This window comes from Cibotium barometz, chromosome 8, assembly GCF_041138505.1.
Source record: "Cibotium barometz isolate CiBa-2024 chromosome 8, ASM4113850v1, whole genome shotgun sequence".
NCBI lineage: Eukaryota > Viridiplantae > Streptophyta > Polypodiopsida > Cyatheales > Cibotiaceae > Cibotium > Cibotium barometz.
Window position 1 is genome coordinate 25,376,229 of NC_141053.1, and position 21,297 is coordinate 25,397,525.

The window sequence follows — 21,297 nt, forward strand, 5'->3', positions numbered from 1 at the left end:
CTTTCAAGAAAACTCAAAATGAAGGCATGGTGGCAGTGGTTCAACATGTCTACATGGCTTCACGCATTCATCTTCCTCCTCAAATGGCAAAAACCAAGTTTCCTTGTAATTATAAGTATTTTGTTACTAATGTGGTTCTATTCAAATCATTTGTTATACCCTTGTTATTCACTTCTTCTTTTTGGTGTTTTTGTATATGCAAACATATTCCCATCAACTTATATAGAGGAGCAACCATAGAAGAGAATAACAGGGACCTTCATTGCTTTCCATTCCACCATAGGTGAGGTTTTATTTTGCAGCAAGAACCCTAGGAGACTTCTTGGCACAGTACAATATTCTTTTTCACACACTCATTACATAGTTCCCTCTAGGACTAAAGACTATGGATGACTTTAAAAGCTTCCATTTAATCCCTCATTAGACAATATAGAGTGGCCAATACCAAACAAATGGAGTGTAGATGCCTTCAAACAAAAGATGATTAGTGATATCCAATCCTCTTTAAAATTTACAAAGCCCTCTCAATCAGTAGGTCTTAGTTGGTATGCTCCCATTCATCTTTTTGTGCACGTGTTTTGTAAGCTTTTGCCCCCACAAACCACTCCAATAATGTTCACTTGCAAGAAATTGCAATCTAAGCAGATGAATGGTTTATTTGGAAATGCATGGGATATGGTGAAAGGGGTGTGTAAGGGAGATGCATATTCTTGCAAAGTTGTGATTTCAATTATCACACTTCGATACTTGAAAGCACACGCAAATTTATACATTCGATTGCACTAAGAGCGATGGATGAAGAAAAAGGGGGAGTGGATACCATTGCAGTCATGTTAGGGTGTTGATTCACCCATAGAACTACCAGTCAAAGTACCCAATGGCACCATTGACCTTGTCAACGCTAGCAAAGAATGGAACTTATCAAACATTCGAGAAACACCTACTAATCATGGGATTTGAGGAAGTACAAGATACAAGCTTCAAGATAGAAGATCGAAAGGTTTTAGCTTTTTCCTTATTGATTTTTGAGTTGATTTTTCTTAACCATCCATGCTCTGGTGATATTTGTTCATATGTGCTTGTGTATATTGGGAGACGTATGGAGAAGTCTTTCATGGTTTGTGATTCTTGGAGGGGCATGGGTGTGGAATTGCAATTAGGAGTGTAATTGGGTAATGTCAATGTAATTGTTTTTCATTCTAATCCAACTTTTTCCTTTTTGGTCGATAATGTAATGAATGGCATGGACTATTTGGATCAAGCTTGAATGATCACAATATATTCAATTTGGATAAGTTTGTATAAAATTATTATTTGGATACATATGATTAAATATATTACTTGGATTAAGTATTTTAATTAAAATGACTATGTTTAATAAAGTACTTTGGGCGGTTGGCCCTTTTTTGATAAGTGTGAAATTGTCAATTTCAAACCCTAATTTTTTCTATAAATAGGAAACCTCCCTCATTTTTTTTCATTTGACAACAATAGCGGTTGTGGATGCATCCACCTGCAAAGAATGAGTTTGATCAAATAGGGGAAGCACCAGATATGCCCGAGTTAACATTAGTTCCATAGTGGTAGATGGAGAGTAGTTCCTCTTCTTGTTGTGCAGGACTTAGAAAAAATGTTTAAAGTAAACCAAGATGAGTGCTTGTCTGTCCTTGCTATCGGTCTAGATTAACCACTTTTGATAATAGATCCTCTTAATACACGACGGAGAAACTTGTACCAATTGATGGTATGATATTAGAGAGTGTCCAATTTGTTCAAGGGAAAATACAAGAAGATGAGCAAGGTCAGGTGTCTGAGGAGAGGAATTTAAAGAAGTACAAGCTAGCTTGCCCCAAGTCAGCTTGGTGCATTTGACTCCTCAACAATTAGAGGAGCACAAGGTGTCATTTAGCATTGAGTAGCGAGATGTGATAGCATCTAATGAACTACACTCGGTAAGCTAATAATCCCTAGTTGTTTACTCCTATTCATGGCATGATTGATTACTAAAATGTGGTTTGTATGCAACATGTCATGGAGTTGGATGCCTGGGCACATAGTAAGGGTGGCACAAGGGATCCCTTTGGTACTAACTTAGCATTGGCCCATTACATGGGCCATATTCCAACTAAATACATTGTGGTTGTCTAGAATGCTTTTAGCCCTATAGGAGGATTCCAACTTTTTGCTCTCAAGGCCTTATCTAAAGTGTTGTGCTTGTCTAGCATCTCCAAGAATGCACCCATTGCCAAAATTGTAAGAGAGAGAGATGCTAAGTGTATTGTAGATTCCATCATGTCAGACACTCTTCCCCTCAACAAGGGAAGGTGCAACGCTTGAAAAGAAGCAATCAAAAGACTAAAAAATTGGGATGTAAATTGTAATTCCTATCATGTAATCGCTTGTTTTGGTAAAAAAATAACCTTTTTTGAAGTATCTACGTTGGGGCCAATTTTAATTTTTGTAGTTGAATTTTACATGAAGTGAATTTTGTAACAGTGCAGTTGATTATGAATTTGTAGTTGAATGGAGTGAGTTCAATTTTGTAGTTGAGTTTGTACTAATGAACTAATTTAATCTTTGTAATTGTTTTTGAAATCAATTCCAAAAAATTAAATAATTTTAAACATTACTTTTGAGCCTGTATAGGCCTTCCACGCCCTCCCCCAGGCCTCGGGGGGCTGCATGGGCCCAAAACACCCTAGGCCAGCACGAGGCAACCTGGGGCAAACAAGCAAGGCTCTTGTAGCCCCCTCAGAGACCTTGGGGAGCAAGTTTGTCTGGCCCCAGGTTGCCCCGTGCTAGCTTGGGGCCCTTTGGGCTAGCCCCCCCGAAGCTTGGGGAGCAAGTTTGTTTGGCCCCAGGTTGCCCCGTGCTAGCTTGGGGCCCTTTGGGATAGGCCCCCTGGAGAGGGCTTGGAAGGCCGGTACACAGGATATTAAATATTGTTTTGGATTCTTTAGAAAAAAAATCTAGTTTTTTTTGAAAAGTTTTGTTACAAATTCATAATTCAATTTTGCAATTAAAATGAAAAAAAAATTTATAAATCTATAAACTCTCTAGAAGAATTTACAAAAAATTACACTTATGTGTTTTATAACTTGCTATATGAGAAACATGGTTCAATTGAGTTCAATTTTGCACCTAGTAATTAATAAAATATATCTCAAAATGTGTCCCAAAATAAAAAACCATGACTATACAAGCTTAAAACGACACAAGATAAAAAAACTTGAGCCTTCTATCGATAAAGATAAGTTCTTACATAGCAGCAGCGCTGGTTACAAGTCTTGACAACGCAAAAGTCTAGCTAGTTTAAGTTCCTTCATCATTATCGTATCCCTCTTGGCGTGGATAGCACAGAGGTTTTCATCCTAAAAAAAGGTCACCAAAAATGCTTCTACAACTTCTTGTAAAGCTCCCAATGTAAGGATTTGCACACAATAGTCTTGAGAGTAACTATATCGGATTTCTTTTACAATATGTGTGAAAGGTGCCTTGGAAATAAGGAGATCCATAGATTTTTAAAATGTGCGTATCTCTTGGAGTGCTTTGACTCCATATTTCCTCCTCCTCCTTGGTGCACATGGAGGCACATTTGGGTTCTAAGGCCTTGGAGGAAGAGGAGCCCTCTTCCAGTCGTGTCTGTTGGGCGACCATGGCGAGGTTGTGGTGGAGGTTCTACTACATGCATCTCTAGTGGTGCTTGTAAATATAAAATACTAGCCATGCTCTCCTCACTTGTAGAGCCTCCTTGTCCTCTGCTTGCTACTTGGACTTCCTCTTGTGTTGGAAGGAGACCCATATTGGGAGGGAGTTCTTCCCACACGTTGCCCTCGTGGAGGTGGAACATTTTATCCTTCACATGGTGGAGGAACCTCCTGCTACTCGTGCTCATCTCACTGTTGACAATTCTGTGCTATCGAGATCACGAGGCTGCTTTCTAGTACTACTAGTAGCATTGTAAGATTCCTCTCTCCAGCTTTTGAGATGTAAAAGTTTAAGAATCTCCCCTTCTCATCTTGTAATTATTCCCCTCTTGGAAATAAAAGAAAGATTATGTTTTACCTTGTTTTGGCTTAGAGAGAGATAATCCAAAATTGAGATATTTTTTGATATGAAAATCCTCCTAGTGTCTAGTACTACTAGTAGCATTGTAAGATTCCTCCCTCTAGCTTTTGAGGTGTAAAGGTTTAAGAACCTCTCCTTCTGATCTTGTAATTATTCCCCTCTTGGAAATAAAAGAAAGATTATGTTTTATCCTATTTTGGCTTAGAGAGAAAATATCTAGAGAGAGATAATAAAAAATTGAGATATTTTTTGATATAAAAATCCTCCTAGTATCTAAAATGGTTTTCCCTGAAACAGAAATTCAAAAAGGACTTTCCAATTTGCATTTGCAATTAATTGAAAAAGAGTATAAAGGACCTTACACTAAGGGTCTAGATTTTAAGAAATTTTTGGATTATGGTCCAATAAAGATTCCTATATGGGCTAATTAGATCAATCCAAGTGTGGGGAGGAGATAAATCTAATTTAACCTTCCACCATCTAAGAGATATAAAGGTCAAGCCTAAGATAAGGAAAGTTCCAGAATGGAAGAAATATCTTTTTCTTGGAACTCAATCCCTTGGAATTCAACTTGAGAAGTTCCACCCTTGAACAAGGGCGTGAAATGCTATAACTGTCAAGGATTTAGACATTACAGTATGGATTGCCCAACACCTTTTGGAACAAGGTTTTCAGGGCAAGAAAATCAGCCTTCAGGGATCAAGATTCGAGACTCCAGCTCCTTCCTTCCAAAGTAATCAGGTTTCTTTCCGCCAAAATCAAAGAAATACCAGAGGTAGACCGTCTAACCAACCCATAATTTTAATCCAAAGTAATGCAAGACCTTCGCCTCAGAATAGGGGTAGTCAAGGAGTGATGTTCCCAAATCGATCGTCTACTTTCAAGGCAGTAACGCTAAAGGTGATTGAAGAAGAAGAAGAAGATGAAAGAGATCATACTCCACCTACGAGATGAGGACATTTCGTGTTTTTTAAGTGGGGTAGGATGTAAGATTCCCGCCTCAAAATAGGGGAAGTCAAGGAGAGATATTCCCAAATCGGCCATCCATTTTCAAGGTAGTAACGCTGGAGGTGATTGAAGAAGAAGAAGAAGATGAAAGAGATCATACTCCACCTACGGGATGAGGACATCTCGTGTTTTCTAACTGGGGTAGGATGTACGATTCCTTCCTCCATATTTTGAGGTGTACAGGTGTAAGAACCTCCCCTTCTGATCTTGTAATTATTCCCCTCTTTAAAATAAAAAAAGATTCTATTTTACCCTGTTTTGTCTTAGACAGAGAAAATGTCTAGAGAGAGGTAATCCAAAATTGAGATATTTTTCTATATAAAAATTCTCCTAGTGTCTAAAATGGTTTTCCCTGAAACAGAAATTCAAAAAGGACTTTCCAATTTGCATTTGCAATTAATTGAAAAGGAGTATAAAGGACCTTAGCCTAAGGGTCTAGATTTTAAGAAATTTTTGGATTATGGTCCAATTAAGGTTCCCATGGATCAATCCAAGTGTGGGGAGGAGATAAATCTAATTTATAAAAGAAAAACCCCCCAAAAATGAGTAAATGCTCACATAAGATGAAGAGTTGACTAAGGACAAGGTTTATTAGTAAAAAACTATGAGTACTACTAAAAAAATGAGATATTTTGGGTATAATGATTCAATTTTGACACCTTGGTAAGGAGAAGGGAGCTCTTCAAGGAGGTGCCTATTTCACATGTGTGGTGGAGTTTTAAACTAAAAGATATTGTGATATTGTATCTCTCCTCTCTCCTAGAACAAAACAAATCAAAAGGGAGCAAACTAGGTCCAAATCTTGTCCAAATTCACCCAAACTGAACCTAGAAAATTTTAGAAAACAGTTGGACTTGGTTAGAGGCCTCTCTCACCTATAAATAGATCCTTAGCCCTTTGTAAAAAATATGAGAACTATACCATGCTAGTATTATACTCAAATAATGATAATTTCTATTATCCTCTTAAAATCCTCAAAATTGAAGAGATTGGAGCTTCTCTCGCTCTTCAATCTTCCTTGGAGACTTCATCAATATACCAAACCAATTGATTGGTTGGGGGCCTCTACTGTGATCAAAGAATCAAGTAATTTAGGAGGTAAAGTGTGGATTATTGTCTTCTTTTTCTTAAATCTCCAAATGTTTCTCTTCTCAACTCCTTTCAAGCTTGAGAAGCATTAATTTGAATGGCTTTTGAATACTATTGAAGTTCTTTAATGTATTATAATGGAGAAACACATAAATTTTCATTCATGCTTAATTTATAATGGTTTTTAAGCATTTCTCTCTCTCCCCCGAAGAATGGTCATTCCTATGACCTATTCTCAATTCGAATGAAGCTTCTCATCATGAAGCATTTCTCTAATCTAAAAGTAATTTCTGTGCTTGTCTAATTGGAGGCAAAAATAATGTCTTTTTAATACTTTTATGCTATTTAATTTATGGTAAAATTAAGAATCAATCCATAATTGGATAATGATCAAATTAGTGGTTATTATAATCACATGAATAATACTAAACTTTATTCTTTCAAATTTATTGAGAATTATCAATAATATCAGAGCAGAGCTATGGTAAATTTTTTGAAAAATAAACACATAAATCATTTTCATTTATATTATGAAAAGAGGACTTCCTACCATATTCTAGGATTAATAATCCTAGATTAATTGAATGATTCTCATTATAATCATGAAAATTTTCATTCTTAGGTTTATACATAAAAAGTTAAATACGAAAAAGAGGATTTTCTAGTAATCCATTTTTATGTTAAAAGAGTAATCTCCCATGACAATGGAAATCCATGTATTCCAATGAAATAAGAGAAAAATTGTGATGCTAAAATAATGTATATTTTATTAAAAAAATTCAAGAAGGATTCTAGTTAAATTTATCTTTTTGTATAGACAAGTTCAAATGATGAAAGAGGAATTCCCACCATACTGGAATTTAAATATTTAAGTAAGGAAAGTGTGATTCCTAGTGTAAAGAAATTAATGGTGATTTTTATTTAAATTTTAAGAGAAGATTTAGTTAAATTTATCTTTTTATTACATAAGTTTAAATGGTAAAAGAGGAATTCCTATGACATTTGAAATTCCATCATTTAGATGGGAAAAGAGAAATTCCTAGCATATTGGAATTAATGAGTATTGTATTTAAATTCAAAGATGAATTTTAGATAAATTTATTTTATCTATGAGAAATATTTAAATGTTAAAAGAGGAATTCCTATGACATTTGGAAATCCATCATTTAGATGGGAAAAGAGAAATTCCTAGCATATTGAATTAATGGGTATTTTATTTTAGATGAAATTACTTTATGAGAAATATTTTGATGATAAAAAAGGAATACCCATGACATCGGAATGCAATTAAATAAATAAGAAAAGTGAAGTTTTCATGGTATTTGAGATCCAAGAAATTAAATGAGAAGAAGAGAAATTTTTAGTACAATTCAATTTATGATTATTTATTAAAAGTAAAAATATGGGTAGAATTGATTTCTGTAAATCCCATAAATTCTTTTATTCAAAAGAGGAATATTGAATATAATTCATTTGAGAAATTGTGAATGAATATGGAAATAGTTATGGAGAAAAAGAACCTTTAATTTGGCCAAGCAATTGGTAGAAATTTAGAAAAAGTTTCATTATCAGGATCAACCTAGAAAAAGCTGTTAAATGGGAATAGCATGTGAATGGATGAGATAAGGTGAAAATAGGATGCGATAAGATGTGTATGGGATATGATAGGATATCATAAGATGTAAACGGGATGCGATCGGATAAGAATGAATGTGATAAGAGGTGTATGGGATGTGATAAGATGAAAATAGGATGTGATGTAATGAGAATGGATGTGGATGTGTAGGTGGAGGAATGAATGTGGATGTGTATGTGGAAGAATGGATGTGGATGTGTATGTGGAAGAATGAATAGGGATGTGTATGACGAAGAATGAATGTGGATGTGTATATTGAAGAATGGATGTGGATGTGTATGTGGAAGAATGAATGTGAATGAGTATGAGGAAGAATGGGTGTGGATGTGTATGTGGAAGAAGGAATGTGGATGTGTATGTGGAAGAATAGATGTGGATGTGTATGTGGAAGAATGAATGTGGACGTGTATGTGAAAGAATGGATGTGGATGTGAATGTGGAAGAATGGATGTGGACGTGTATGAGGAAGAATGGATGTGGATGTGTATGTGGAAGAATGAATGTGGATGTGTATGTGGAAGAATGGATGTGGATGTGTATGTGAAAGGATGTGATGTCCATGTGAGTGAATGAATGAGAAGTGATGTGATGTGAATTGGGATAAGAATGAATGAGATGAGATGTGAAATGAATGAGATGAGATGTGATGTAAATTGAGATAGATGTGAAATAAATGAGGTGTGATGGAATGTCAATATGGGTTGATGCGAGTGGATGAGATGTAGATGAGGAAAGATGAGATGATATGGAAAATGATGTGATTGGATGATAATGGGTATACATATGAATTGGATATGGCTTAAATAATGTGGACGGATGTGGAACATTGTAAAAGACGAGAGTTCATTATAGGAACTGTATTTATGACTTGTTTTTAAATGACTATTTTATGTCAAAAATGCTGGGAAAGCATTTTGACCATCTTGTGAACGAGGTCGTGGGAGACCTAGCTGCTAAAGTTGCAACAGCTGGCGAAGAGTCAACGGAGGACGTCTCGCATAGCAAGGTTGGCCGAGTTCTTGACCAGCCTCGATTCGATTTAAATGGTGAGCTTTCGGTACGGTAGATGAGTGACCAAGGAAGCGGCCTATGAGTGAAGCGCTAGGTGACCTGCGAAGGATCCTAGAGGGTGCTGACCATACGGTGCTCGGGTTTTGGGTCGCTGAAGATACCCACACGTGCGTTGTGGAAGATATTAGAACAAGAAGTAAGAGTTGTTTTCTGAAACCGGGCATGGATGTTGTTGATAGACATTGCTGGTCCTCAAACGGATGAGTCTAAGGCTCTTTTATATGGAGCTGTTGGTTGATCTTGCTGATCTTTAACGGCGGAGATTCCATCTTGATTTTTTTATAAGTGAATATATTGTCGGGTACTATGCGTTAGGAACTATCAAAAAGGTCCCTGAGAAATAGGTGGTGAGCGTTTTGGTTGCCAATGATGCCATAGGTACACCGATGAAGGAATGATTGAAAATTAGGATTTGAATATTTTAGAGGATTATGATCAGTGACACTACGGTTTCATTAAATGATTGTTTAAAGATAGCTGACTGTGAAGAAAAAGGCAATTTCATATTGTGTAAGTGGTGTGAGTGGCATTAAATTTGCATGAATATCCGGCTAGGGGACCTGGTAACTCTTTTCCCTGGTACCCAGGACAAAACCTAACCAAATTCTCAATTGGATCCCATCAATACAGTGGTTGGGCGGTTGGCTAACCCATTTGACTAGATGGGGTTAGGCTGGACTGATGGATCTATAAAATGAGACTCAATTCTGTTATAGTATGATAGATAAAGTAAATCCCAGAAAAAAATTGTTCTATGGAAAAAGAATTAACGGCTATGCCTCTCGATGGGAAAAAAAGCGTTGGTTTCTATGATCCAAGTGCAAGTATCTTCCTTGATCTGACCAAGTGACTCACAAGTTGGGTCGGATCAGTTTGATCAGTAATGACCCTGACTACGTTAGAGTACAAATATCCTAGAGGACTTGCTCGTGCTTTTTGGGTGAGGGAAGTTTTTTCGGGTTCAGTTTTTGAAGAGCCGAGGGATTAGTCTCTTGTCTGGATATCCGGCGGGCGAGACCCCGAGTGAGCGATCCTGCCCTACGCAAGGAGTGCTACTTCCACTCCTAGTACCCCCAAATCCGTTGCGTGGAGGGAGTAGGGATCTTTCAACTTGTATGAGAGCGAATTGGCTAAAGTGGATCAACTGAAAAGCCAAAAATGCTAAAAATTTGTGAAGTAACAATAAAAAGTTATAATTATGTGATAAAATTCATACAAATTGATATTCAAAATGAAGATTCATAAAATTGAAAGCGGGTCTTCAGATGAAGTACTGCAATTGTATGGAAATCTCTAACTTGCTTAAGGCCTAGTCATGATGGTATTTACCTTATAATTCCAAGGACCGTGACTACCTGAATATACCGAGGGTATAACTGTAGCTCTTAACTGGCAGTGTATACGAGTTAATCCAAGACCTTGAAATTATAAGTAAAAATGCTATCTAGATGATGAATTCGAATGTGGTTGATTTGATTTTAAGGTTCTGGTTGAGAATTGGTGAGTTTCTGATTGAGATGATTCCTGAATTTTGGTCGAAAAGCAATCGGTTGATCAAAGCCACAATAAGGATGAATGGGACTCGGAGTCCCTATGATGATGTTCGTAACTAGAAGGACTTCAGCAAATCACTACGAGATTAGTGGATTGTACTGACAAATTGCTACTGTTGACACTGGACCTAGTGGATCCAGTTAAGGGATGACAAATTAAAAACTTGCATAACTGAAACTTCCATGGAGGAATGTTCAGATAGAATTTTCGGTCTGATGGACCATTATTGTGTTGAGAATATGAATGATATGTTCTGAATGAATTGTTATCTGATAATGAGTTCTATATAAGGGATCTTTATCCCATGATTCTGTGGAGCGAGCTGACCAATCTAAAGAACCCCAGAATCAATTGGATCTAAAGTTGGATTTGAATTGTAAATAAAAGGACTTAACAAGAATTTTCGTATTGATAGAATCATGGATCGTGAACATCGTGGTAGGAATGATAACCCCCAACTCGATGAGGGAGAGCTCGACTTGGATGTTCGTAAAAATCTTCATGGATCGTAGCCTGGACCTTTCAAGGGTGAATGGGAAAACATGGGCGAGACTGTGGAGAAGTGGATCGAAGCAATGGAAGAGTACTTCGATGTCACCGGGTACAATGAGAAGAGCAAAATGGCTCTTGCAAGACTGAAGATAGTAGAAATAGCTAGAGTAGCATGGAGAAACCACTATGAGACAAATCGTGTGGATCGAAACACTCAGACATGGAATGATCTCAAAATTTATCTAAGGAAGAGATTCTGTCCTCCCTGCTTTTTGGAAACAAAGATGAACGAATTCTTAGAGTTAACCCAAGGGGAGCAGAACTATTGAAGTATATCAACAAGCGTTTGCTCTCCTCCTCAAATACTCGCCACCGTTGGATGAAGAACAGCTGATGGCCAGGTTCATTCTGGGACTAAACGAACCTTTGAATATCCTAGTGAAGAATGCCAAGCCGGTTTCCATGGCCAAAGCGCGACGGATTTCGCCAAGGCATTTGATGTCCAGGTCCCCTCGAAGCCAGCACCATCACCTTTCAAAAGGTTTTTAGCTCCAAAAGGTGATTCCAACCTTCCACCGTCTAAGAGATACAAGGGTCAAGCCTAGGATAAGGGAAGTTCCAGAATGGAAGAAATGTCCTTTTCTCGGAACTTGATCCCTTGGAATGCAACTTTAGAAGTTCAACAAAGTTCAACTCTCAAGGATTTAGACATCGCAGTATGGATTGCCCAACACCTTTTGGAACAAGGTTTTCAGGGCAGAAAAATCAAGGATCAAGATTCAAGACTCCAGCTCTTTCCATCGAGAGTAATCACGTTTCTTTTCGCGAAAATCAGAGAAATCCTAGAGGTAGACCGTCTAACCAACCTGCAGTTTTAATCCAAAGTAATGCAAGACCTCCGCCTGAGAATACAAGAAGTCAAGGAGAGATGTTCCCAAATCAGCCGTCCACTTCCAAGGCAATAACGCTGGAGGTGATTGAAGAAGAAGAAGAAGACGACAGAGATTATACTCCACCTATGAGACGAGGACATCTCGTGTTTTTTAAGTGGGGTAAGATGTAAGATTCCTCCCTCCAGCTTTTGAGGTGTACAGGTGTAAGAACCTCCCCTTTTGATTTTGTAAATTATTCCCCTCTTTGAAATAAAAGAAAGATTCAATTTTACCCTGTTTTGGCTTAGAGAGAGGTAATCCAAGATTGAGATATTTTTTGATATAAAAATCTTCCTAGTGTCTAAAATGATTTCCTCCGAAAAAGAAATTCAAAAAGAACTTTCCAATGTGCATTTGGAATTAATTGAAAAGGAGTATAAAGGACCTTAGCCTAAGGGTCTAGATTTTTAGAAATTTTTGAATTATGGTCCAATTAAGGTTCCTATGGGCCAATTGGATCAATCCAAGTGTGGGGAGGAGATAAATCCAATTTGTAAAATAAAAACTCCCAAAAATGAGTAAATACTCACATAAGATGAAGAGTTGACTAAGGACAAGGTTTATTAGTAAAAAACTATGAGTATTACTAAAAAAATGAGATATTTTGGGTATAAGATTCAATTTTGACACCTTGGTAAGGATAAGCAAGCTATTCAAGGAGGCACCTATTTAACATGTGTGGTGGAGTTTTAAACTTAAAAATATTGTGATATTTTTATCTCTCCTCTCTCTTAGATTAAACCAAATCAAAAGGGAGGCAAACTAGGTCCAAATTTTGTCCAAATTCACCCAAACTGAACCTGGAAAATTCTAGAAAATAGTTGGACTTGGTAAGAGGCCTCCCTCACCTATAAATAGATCCTTAGCCCTTTGTAAAAAAATACGAGAACTATACCATGCTAGTATTATACTGAAATATTGATAATTTCTATTATCCTCTAAAAATCCTCTAAAAATTGAAGAGATTGGAGCTTCTGTGTCTCTTTAATCATCCTTGGAGACTTCATCAACATATCAAACCAATTGATTGGTTGGGGGCCTCTAGTGTGTTCAAAGCATCAAGTAATTTAGGAGGTAAAGTGTGGATTATTGTCTTTTTCTTAAATCTCCAAATGTTTCTCTTCTCAACCCCTCTCAAGCTTGAGAAGGATTAATTTGAATGGCTTTTGAATACTATTGAAATTCTTTAATGTATTGTAATGAAGAAACACATAGATTTCCATTTATGCTTAATTTATAATGATTTTTAAGAATTTCTCTTTCTCCCCCAAAGAATGGTCATTCCTATGACCTATTCTAAATTCGAATGAAGCTTCTCATGAAGCATTTCTCTAATCTAAAAGTAATTTCTATGCTTGTCTAATTGGAGGCTAAAATAATATCTTTTTAATAGTTTTATGCTATTTAATTTATGGTAAAATTAAGAATCAATCGATAATTGGATAATGATCCAATTAGTGGTTATTCTAATCACATGAATAATACTAAACTTTATTCTTTCAAATTTATTGAGAATTATCAGTAATAGCAGAGCGGAGCTATGGCAAAATTTTTTAAAAATAAACACATAAATCATTTTCATTTATATTATGAAAAGAGGACTTCCTACCATATTCTAGAATTAATCATCCTAGATTAATTGAATGATTCTCATTATAATCATCAAAAAATTATTTTTTAGGTTTATACATAAATAGTTAAATACGAAAAAGAGAAATTTCTAGTAATCCATTTTTATGTTAAAAGAGTAATCCCCATGACAATAAAAATCCATGTATTCCAACGAAATAAGAGAAAAATTGTGATGCTAAAATAATGTAGATTTTATTAAAAAATTTTAAAGAAGGATTCTAGTTAAATTTATCTTTTTGTAAAGATAAGTTTAAATGATGAAAGAGAAATTTCCACCATATTGGAATTCAAATATTTAAATGAGAAAACTGTAATTTCTAGTGTAAAGGAATTAATTGAGATTTTTATTTATATTTAAAGAGAAGATTTGGTTGAATTTATCTTTTTACTTAGATAAGTTTAAATGGTCAAAGAAGAATTCCTATGACATTTGGAATTCCATCATTTAGATGAGAAAAGAGAATTTCGTAGCATATTGGAATTAATGAGTATTGTGTTTAAATTCAAAGATGAATTTTAGATAAATTTATTTTATCTATGAGAAATATTTAAATGTTAAAAGACAAATTCCTATGACATTTAGAATTCCATGATTTAGATGGGAAAAGAGAAATTCCTAGCATACTGAATTAATGGGTATTTTATTTTAGATGAAATTACTTTATGAGAAATATTTGATATGATAAAAGAGGAGTACCCATGACATTGGAATGCAATTAATTAAATACAAAAAGAGGAATTCCCATGGTATTTGACATCCAAGAAATTAAATGAGAAGAAGAGGAATTTTTAGTATAAAATTTCAGTTTATGATTAATCCTAATCCTAGCTTGTACATACAAACCTTAATAGAGAGCTTTCATGGCTCTCCATCAAAGCTTTCTATTAAGGTTTCATGTAAAAGCTAGGGTTAGGGTTAAGCTTCAATAAGAAGGGAAAAAAAACAATTCAATAAGTTTTGTATATGATGCAAAAGCTTTCATTAATATTTCTATTGAGATTAGGGTTTTGTATATGCTTTCTATTAGGGTTAAGATTATGATAACTAATACTTTTTTTTCTTTATTTGGTTAGATTTTGTAGGTTATCCACTCATACAAGCCTCATAAGGCAAGAGATCTCTCTCTTTCATGTTTCCTCTCTTATGCTTTTACATGTTATAGGGTTTGTAAGTTTTAGGTTTTTAAGATTAGGGTTTGTTATCTTCTCTTCCCTCTATGGATAGCCATGCTTCTCTCAAGAGGTGACTATATGCATGAGCCTCATGCATGAGGCTAGTGCATAAAGCTTATGCATTACCCCTATGCATAAACCTCATGCATGAGACTTATGCATGAGGCTTGTACATAAGGTTTATGCATGAGGCTTATGAATAAGCCACATGCATGAGACTTATGAATAAATCCTCATGCATAAGTCTCCTGGTGTAGGGTTCCTTCTTTGCTACTGCCATCACCTTTAATGGTTCTTCCTACAAATGCACTGCCATCAAATTTCTCCCCATAGCGCCTATGTAGTGCCCTTGTTGTTTTCACTCAATTACTCTCATTGCTACATCACTCTCATACTCTACTTACTACCATCATTATAACACATTGGGGGCATAGGTGCATTTCAGTGGCATTTTGGAAGGGAAAATCCCAAGGATTTTAATGCTATGAGCAGTAAAAAAACGGTATTAAACAGTGTAAAAATGTTGCTACATTTTATCTCTACTCAAAAGAGCTTTTTTGCAGCAAAAAATGCTACTACACTATGAAAAAAATGTTGCTTAGCAACATGGCCTAGAAAAAGTACTCCTACCTTTTTTGTCGCTGTGTCGATTTTATTATTTGAATGTCCTAACTGTGATACCTTGAGTTTTTTCAAGTTTGTCTAATCCATCACTTCTACCTCTCCTACCCTATCCTCGTGAAGCTCATGCAAGGTATGTCTTCTATTTTCATCTATCTCCTATGCAAACAAGCTTTCCATGAAAGCTTTCTTTTGAGTATTTTCCTTCTCTTTCCTCTCTTTGAAGTTTTTCTTTTCTTTTTTTTGCCATCTCAAAGCGTAACCCTAACCCTAGCTTGTACATACAAAACTTAATAGAGAGCTTTCATGGCTGTCAATCAAAGCTTTCTATTAAGGTTTCATGTAAAAGCTAGGGTTAGGGTTAAGCTTCAATAAGAAGGGAAAAAAACCAATTCAATAAGTTTTGTATGTGATGTAAAAGCTTTCATTAATATTTCTATTGAGATTAGGGTTTTGTATATGCTTTCTATTAGGGTTAAGATTATGATCACTAATACTTTTTTTTCTTTATTTGGTTTGATTTTGTAGGTTATCCACTCATACAAGCCTCATAAGGCAAGAAATCTCTCTCTTTTTTGTTTCCTCTCTTATGCTTTTACATGTTATAGGGTTTGTAAGTTTTAGGTTTTTAAGATTAGGGTTTGTTATTTTCTCTCCCCTCTATGGATAGCCATGCTTCTCTCAAGAGGTGACTATATGCATGAGCCTTATGCATGAGGCTAGTGCATAAAGCTTATGCATTACCCCTATGCATAAACCTCATGCATGAGACTTATGCATGAGCCTTGTACATAAGGTTTATGGATGAGGCTTATGAATAAGCCACATGCATGAGACTTGTGAATAAATCCTCATGCATAAGTCTCGTGTATAAAGCTTATGCACGTAAAAAGATTATGATTGTTGTGACAATTGATTAGTAAACAAAAAAAAAGTATAAATGCATAAAAATCATTATTATGATCACCCACGCTTGTTTCTCTCAAAAGATATCCATGAGTTACCACATGGGATTTTCACTTATCAAATGCTGTAAAGTGCAAAAGTGTCATTGTACCAATTAGAGAGCACAATAATACATCATCTCGGTCAGGAGTACAAGAGGTAAATAAATTAATAATGGTTAATCGCTTCTCCTAAGACTTCTTGAGTAAGGCATATAAACATACATACTTTCACACACACACGCACGAGTGTATGCATGTTGTCAGAGGAAGTAGGGACCGAAGGGAGGGGGCATGCATCGGTGAGGCACAAGCATGACTCATGAGAGAAACCAAAGAAGGGAGAAGAATAAACTTTTGAGGAGGTTTCCAATCGTATCGAATTATTCACTACGTATAGATAATTTCTCAAAGAATAAATAGGCACATAAAAAGTTTATGATTGACAATTGATTAGTAAACAAAAAAAGGTGTAGAAAACACATCGAGGCCCAAAAATCATTATTATAATCACCCACGTTTGTTTCTCTCAAAGGTATCCAAGAGTTACCACATGGGAATTTGATTTATCAAATGCAACAAGCACAAAAGCGTCGTCGTCATCGCAGCTAGAGGGTACAAATATAGTGCATCATCTCGAGATGAGGAGTATAAAAGATAAAGCAATTAACAATGGACAATGGCTTGTCCTAAGAACTACTTGAGTAAGGTGCTTTCATTATATTGTTGGCCTGCATAGTTCAAGGTTGCTTTGTAGAGAGGTAGACCTTTTGTATAGTAGTTCATGATATATTCCCCAAATGCAACTTCTCTGAAGAAGGGTGGATTTTCCTTAGTGCACAATGCAGGAATGGGGGCAACTTTGGCTTCCTCGCGAGGACCAAAGAAAGCAGCTAGGGAGATTCTTGGCCTATCCCTGTTAACTACGGCTCTATGCTCCACGCTTTTGTACTTGGCATTGGTCAAGATCTACACCGGAGTAAGGCATTAAGCAGTAGAGAAACAGAAAAACCGTTTGCTAAAATGATACGAATAAAGATTAAGTCACCATATTGCTCACCTCAACTTGGTCTGCTAAGTTGATGACAAAGGCATTATGGATGGGTTTAACGTCTACCCATTTGTCTTCCTTCTTTATCTGGAGACCACCCACCTCGTCCTGGAGGAGGAGCGTGATACTATTGATATCGGAGTGAGCGCTTTGCCCAAACACCAGGTCGGGGTCCGGGCAAGGTGGGTAGAAGTTGCACACCAACACGTACCGCTGTAGCCCGGGCATTCCCCCACGTCGCACGTGCTCTTTGCTAAGTCCCAAGCTCTCAAATATGGCCTCGTATAGAAGGTTGGCCAGGCTCTCAGTCTCCGCCTGATATTGCAGGACCTCCTCCCTGCACACCCCCTCGGATTGGGTTAGGCTACCATAGATACAATGTGACTAAGTGCCCAAATATGGAAGAAAGCGAGTTCGCTACTTGAAGTAGTATTGAAGGATGGATTAATGTAACAGCTCACCTAGCTAAAGATTAAGCTAATTGAGATGCAAGGCTTAGGACATCATTGAGGCGTCTAATTTATAGCTGGCGTAAAATGGCTATGCGCATCCACACCTGATCACTTCGGGGGTTAAGGGGAAGCCGTTGCAGATACCCGGACGGCGTCGGATAACCAGAGCATCCTTCCAGTCGCAGGTGGCGCCCGTGCCCGTGGCAAAGGCCACGGGCGCGTGGGCATCCTCAAACGGGAGTTGGTTCTTTTCTTCGATAGGCAGCTCGTAGAACTTCTTCATAGCCTTCATGATCTTCTCTGTGTCCACGCCATGGTTAATCACCTGCGCCCATGCCATAATAAGCAGCATTACACACTTATAATGGTGGACGGAAAAACCATTAAGGATAATCTCAGGAACTGCCACGCGAACCTGGAAGAAGCCCCACTGTTCCGATGCACGACCAACCTGGTCAACGATATCCGCCCACCGCGTCTTGTAGTGTGAAAGGTCCACTACGGGGACTTCGAGGTCTGCATACTCGTCCGCGGAGGGACGCTCGTGGGCCGGCCTTACGTAAGAGGCTGGCACCTCTCTAACGCCGTGATCCAGCATGGCTTTGACACCCTTCAACTGGCCATTGGGCTCAATATTATTGGTGCTTGTGGTCGAGGAGGTGATGGGAGCCATGATTCCTAGCTGGCTTTGGCAATCTTCTCTTGTTTCACCCGATTCAATCACCCTTCTCTTGAGCCGATTCAATCACCTTTTATAGATATGATCGTGGCCACGGCATTGCTTTTAATTTATTATAATCACCCACGCTTGTATCTGTCACCCACTTTTCAAATGTGCAATTAAGCACAAAAGTTTCACGACCCCTCATCTCTTACGTACGTCGATTCAATCACCCTTTCTAGATGTCGTGGCAGCGTTCTCATTGTCTCTATTATTGATTGAATCGGAAATGCGCTTCACCACACAACTTCACATCGCACGGTCTACACTGGGCGATGCCAGATTGGCCCTATCAGTGCTACAGAAACATTTTCAGCTTCGCCTAATTGTTTCAGCTCTACTCTGCCATTAGCGTCTAAATCGAGGTCGGTGAAATATTTTTTTCGAACATTAGTACTCGAGCACTCATGAATTGACCTCAGTTATTTCATCAACACGACGCTGGAGAATCCAAATGTACGTACTGTGGGAATCCAAATGTACGTACTGTGGTGTCTCAGCTTTGCTCTGCCATTGGCGTTCTTGGCTCCCAGTTACCAGTGAAAAAGGATTTGTCAAGAAGAAAGTAATTCATTCTGAAGCATGTAGAAAAAAAAAAAAACCATTCTTTAATTGATTCGTGAAATGTTTCTTTTTGAACACTAGTACTCTACACGGAAAAACCGAGGTTTAATGTTCAAATTTGAAAATAAAACCTGCTAATTTTAAGGCATTTTAGTTAAATTTTTTTGCTTCAAACCTAAAACAATTTCAATAAAAACCTTTTAAAATTTCAAGTTGAAGGTTTTTGTATCGCTTAACCAAAATGTTTTCTATTCATCAACACGAGAGAACCGGAGACGCCCAACGAGGCACACATGCTTACTTCACTTCAAATCTAGCACTTTCTAAATTCTAAGTCTCTCTATTTATTACTTGAGTTACTGTTTATGTAATTAAGCACTGTAATAATTGTTTGGAAAATAGAACTCCATAATCGTCTTTTTTAGATTTCTTTTTCGTCACTTGTGAGGTGCCTATTTACCCGAATGGCACAAATTGCATAAACTAAATTGATATAATAGAAATCACGGTCACATCATCATAACAACAGCAAACAGATCACCATTAAGGGTGCATTGAAGAAATAGACAAGGTACGAACGTAAATGGAAAAGCGACCATAGGCACCTTTATAGACGTGTTTTGACAACGTGCTTTAAAATGTTATGGGCGCATTTATAATCGCGTCTACAGACGCATCTATAAGCGCGTCTATACAGATGTATAGCTGCATTTTCTACACATGCAATTGCATTTTTTGCGCAGGCAGCTCTCTGGCGTAAGGCTTTGCTTCCTTGTACATAGAGGAATCAAGATTAGCAAAGATATCTACATAAAAACTTAAATTAAAGATAGATATGCACAAAAAGATTTGTGAACACACTTCAGATATTGATTAAAGAAGATGAGAAATTATATTTTATATCTAAAAATTCCTCCATACATGATCGTAGCCACATAAGGCTTGAATAAAAACATAGATACATAAAGAAGATGAAAAATTTTATCTTGTATCCAAGAAATTATCCATACTACACGATGGTAGCCACATGAGGCTTGAAAAACAAACATAGTTGCATAAACCAAAACTATACATGAAGAAAAACTACAAGAAAAACTACTCGGAGGAGTCATCACTCTCTGGGTCATCTTGTCCACTTGTACCTACACAAAGTGAAGATATATATAAATAAAAATATAAAGTATTATAAAAATCGAAACATGTTTTGTAAATAAAATAAAAAGTATTACTTGCATTGATGTTCTCCTTGCTCGATTGTATTGTTCGTCGGAGATGATCCCTTCATCGTGAAGGTAATCCCATGTATCTCCTCTACTGTGGGCGATGATGGTAGCCAGTCTCAAAGACATGAAGTTATACTATACATACAAACTTAGCCTCCCATGATGCACGACCTCTAGATCGGAAGTGCAATGATCCATATCGCTCCATTTGTGTTCGCCGTCACGCTTCTCTTTGTTTGCTGGTTCACTACTCCTTCTTGGCTTTCTTCCACTCACCCCTATAAGCAGTAAATGGCTTGCCGTGTCCATTTTGACTGGCATCTATTCGGGCTTTCTCCTCCTTTGCATGTCTCCTTACTAGAGACCTCCTATTCTTAAGTATGTCTTTGATTTTGTGTTGCGTCCATCTACTGTTAAACCTTTAGTTGTGAGGATTAGGATACTTTTTGTGGACAGCTTTAATGCAATCATCTACAAGGCTCTCCCTTTGCTGCTTAAAATGTATAAAGCAGTCTTTATAGTGTGCAAAAACTACTTGGCAGCACAAGTAGTTTACCACGTCCTTCCCACGAGAGTCATCAACTATGCCGCCCACGTTTGTGATATCATAATATGATATATTACCATGATGTGGTGGTGACTCTGAAGAACTATCCCCACCCCCAAAGCATGTCCTAGGCATTCTCTATCTCCTCTACCTCCACTCTCATCAGTGCTAGTGCAGTGTGAGATATGATCGCCCCTACTCTCCTTATGACTACCCTCGCTACGACGACGGTTGCCACTCTCATGAGAGCCATGATAACTGTGAGGTGTTAAGATTCTAGAAATGGGATTGATCCTGGTGGTGAAGGACATAGATTAAGCATAAGATTAAGGTGGATTAAACCACACTAAGAACTCCATAACTATAGAGAGAGAGATTGCACACTTAACACTATTCCCTTGTATTTCATATCACAATGAACCATACAATGATATAGGCCCTCTAGCCTTATCCCACTTTACACATCATCATCCATGTGGCAACTCCTTTTCCACTCTTTTGGTCAACTCTCACACACCA

At 37.2% G+C, this 21,297-nt stretch overlaps 1 protein-coding gene across 1 annotated transcript; it reads right to left on the bottom strand.

Moving 5' to 3' along the window:
• Positions 1-16,706: 16,706 nt before the first annotated feature.
• On the bottom strand, positions 16,707-18,472 carry LOC147636084 (fe(II)/2-oxoglutarate-dependent dioxygenase 4-like). Its single transcript, XM_086801088.1, has 4 exons — positions 18,139-18,472; positions 17,828-18,048; positions 17,281-17,608; positions 16,707-17,189 (listed from the first exon to the last, which is right to left on the bottom strand). The coding sequence occupies exons 1-4, from the start codon at positions 18,394-18,396 to the stop codon at positions 16,917-16,919; spliced, it is 1,080 nt and encodes a 359-aa protein (XP_086657214.1). The 5' UTR covers positions 18,397-18,472; the 3' UTR covers positions 16,707-16,916.
• Between the last annotated feature and the right edge of the window lie 2,825 nt (positions 18,473-21,297).

Coding starts and splice junctions, on each gene's coding strand:
- LOC147636084 (XM_086801088.1), bottom strand. CDS start 18,396: ATGGCTCCCATCACCTCCTCGACCACAAGCACCAATAATATTGAGCCC. Junction 18,049..18,138: donor AACAGTGGGGCTTCTTCCAG/GTTCGCGTGGCA, acceptor GCATGGGCGCAG/GTGATTAACCATGGCGTGGA. Junction 17,190..17,280: donor ACTTAGCAGACCAAGTTGAG/GTGAGCAATATG, acceptor ACTCCGGTGTAG/ATCTTGACCAATGCCAAGTA.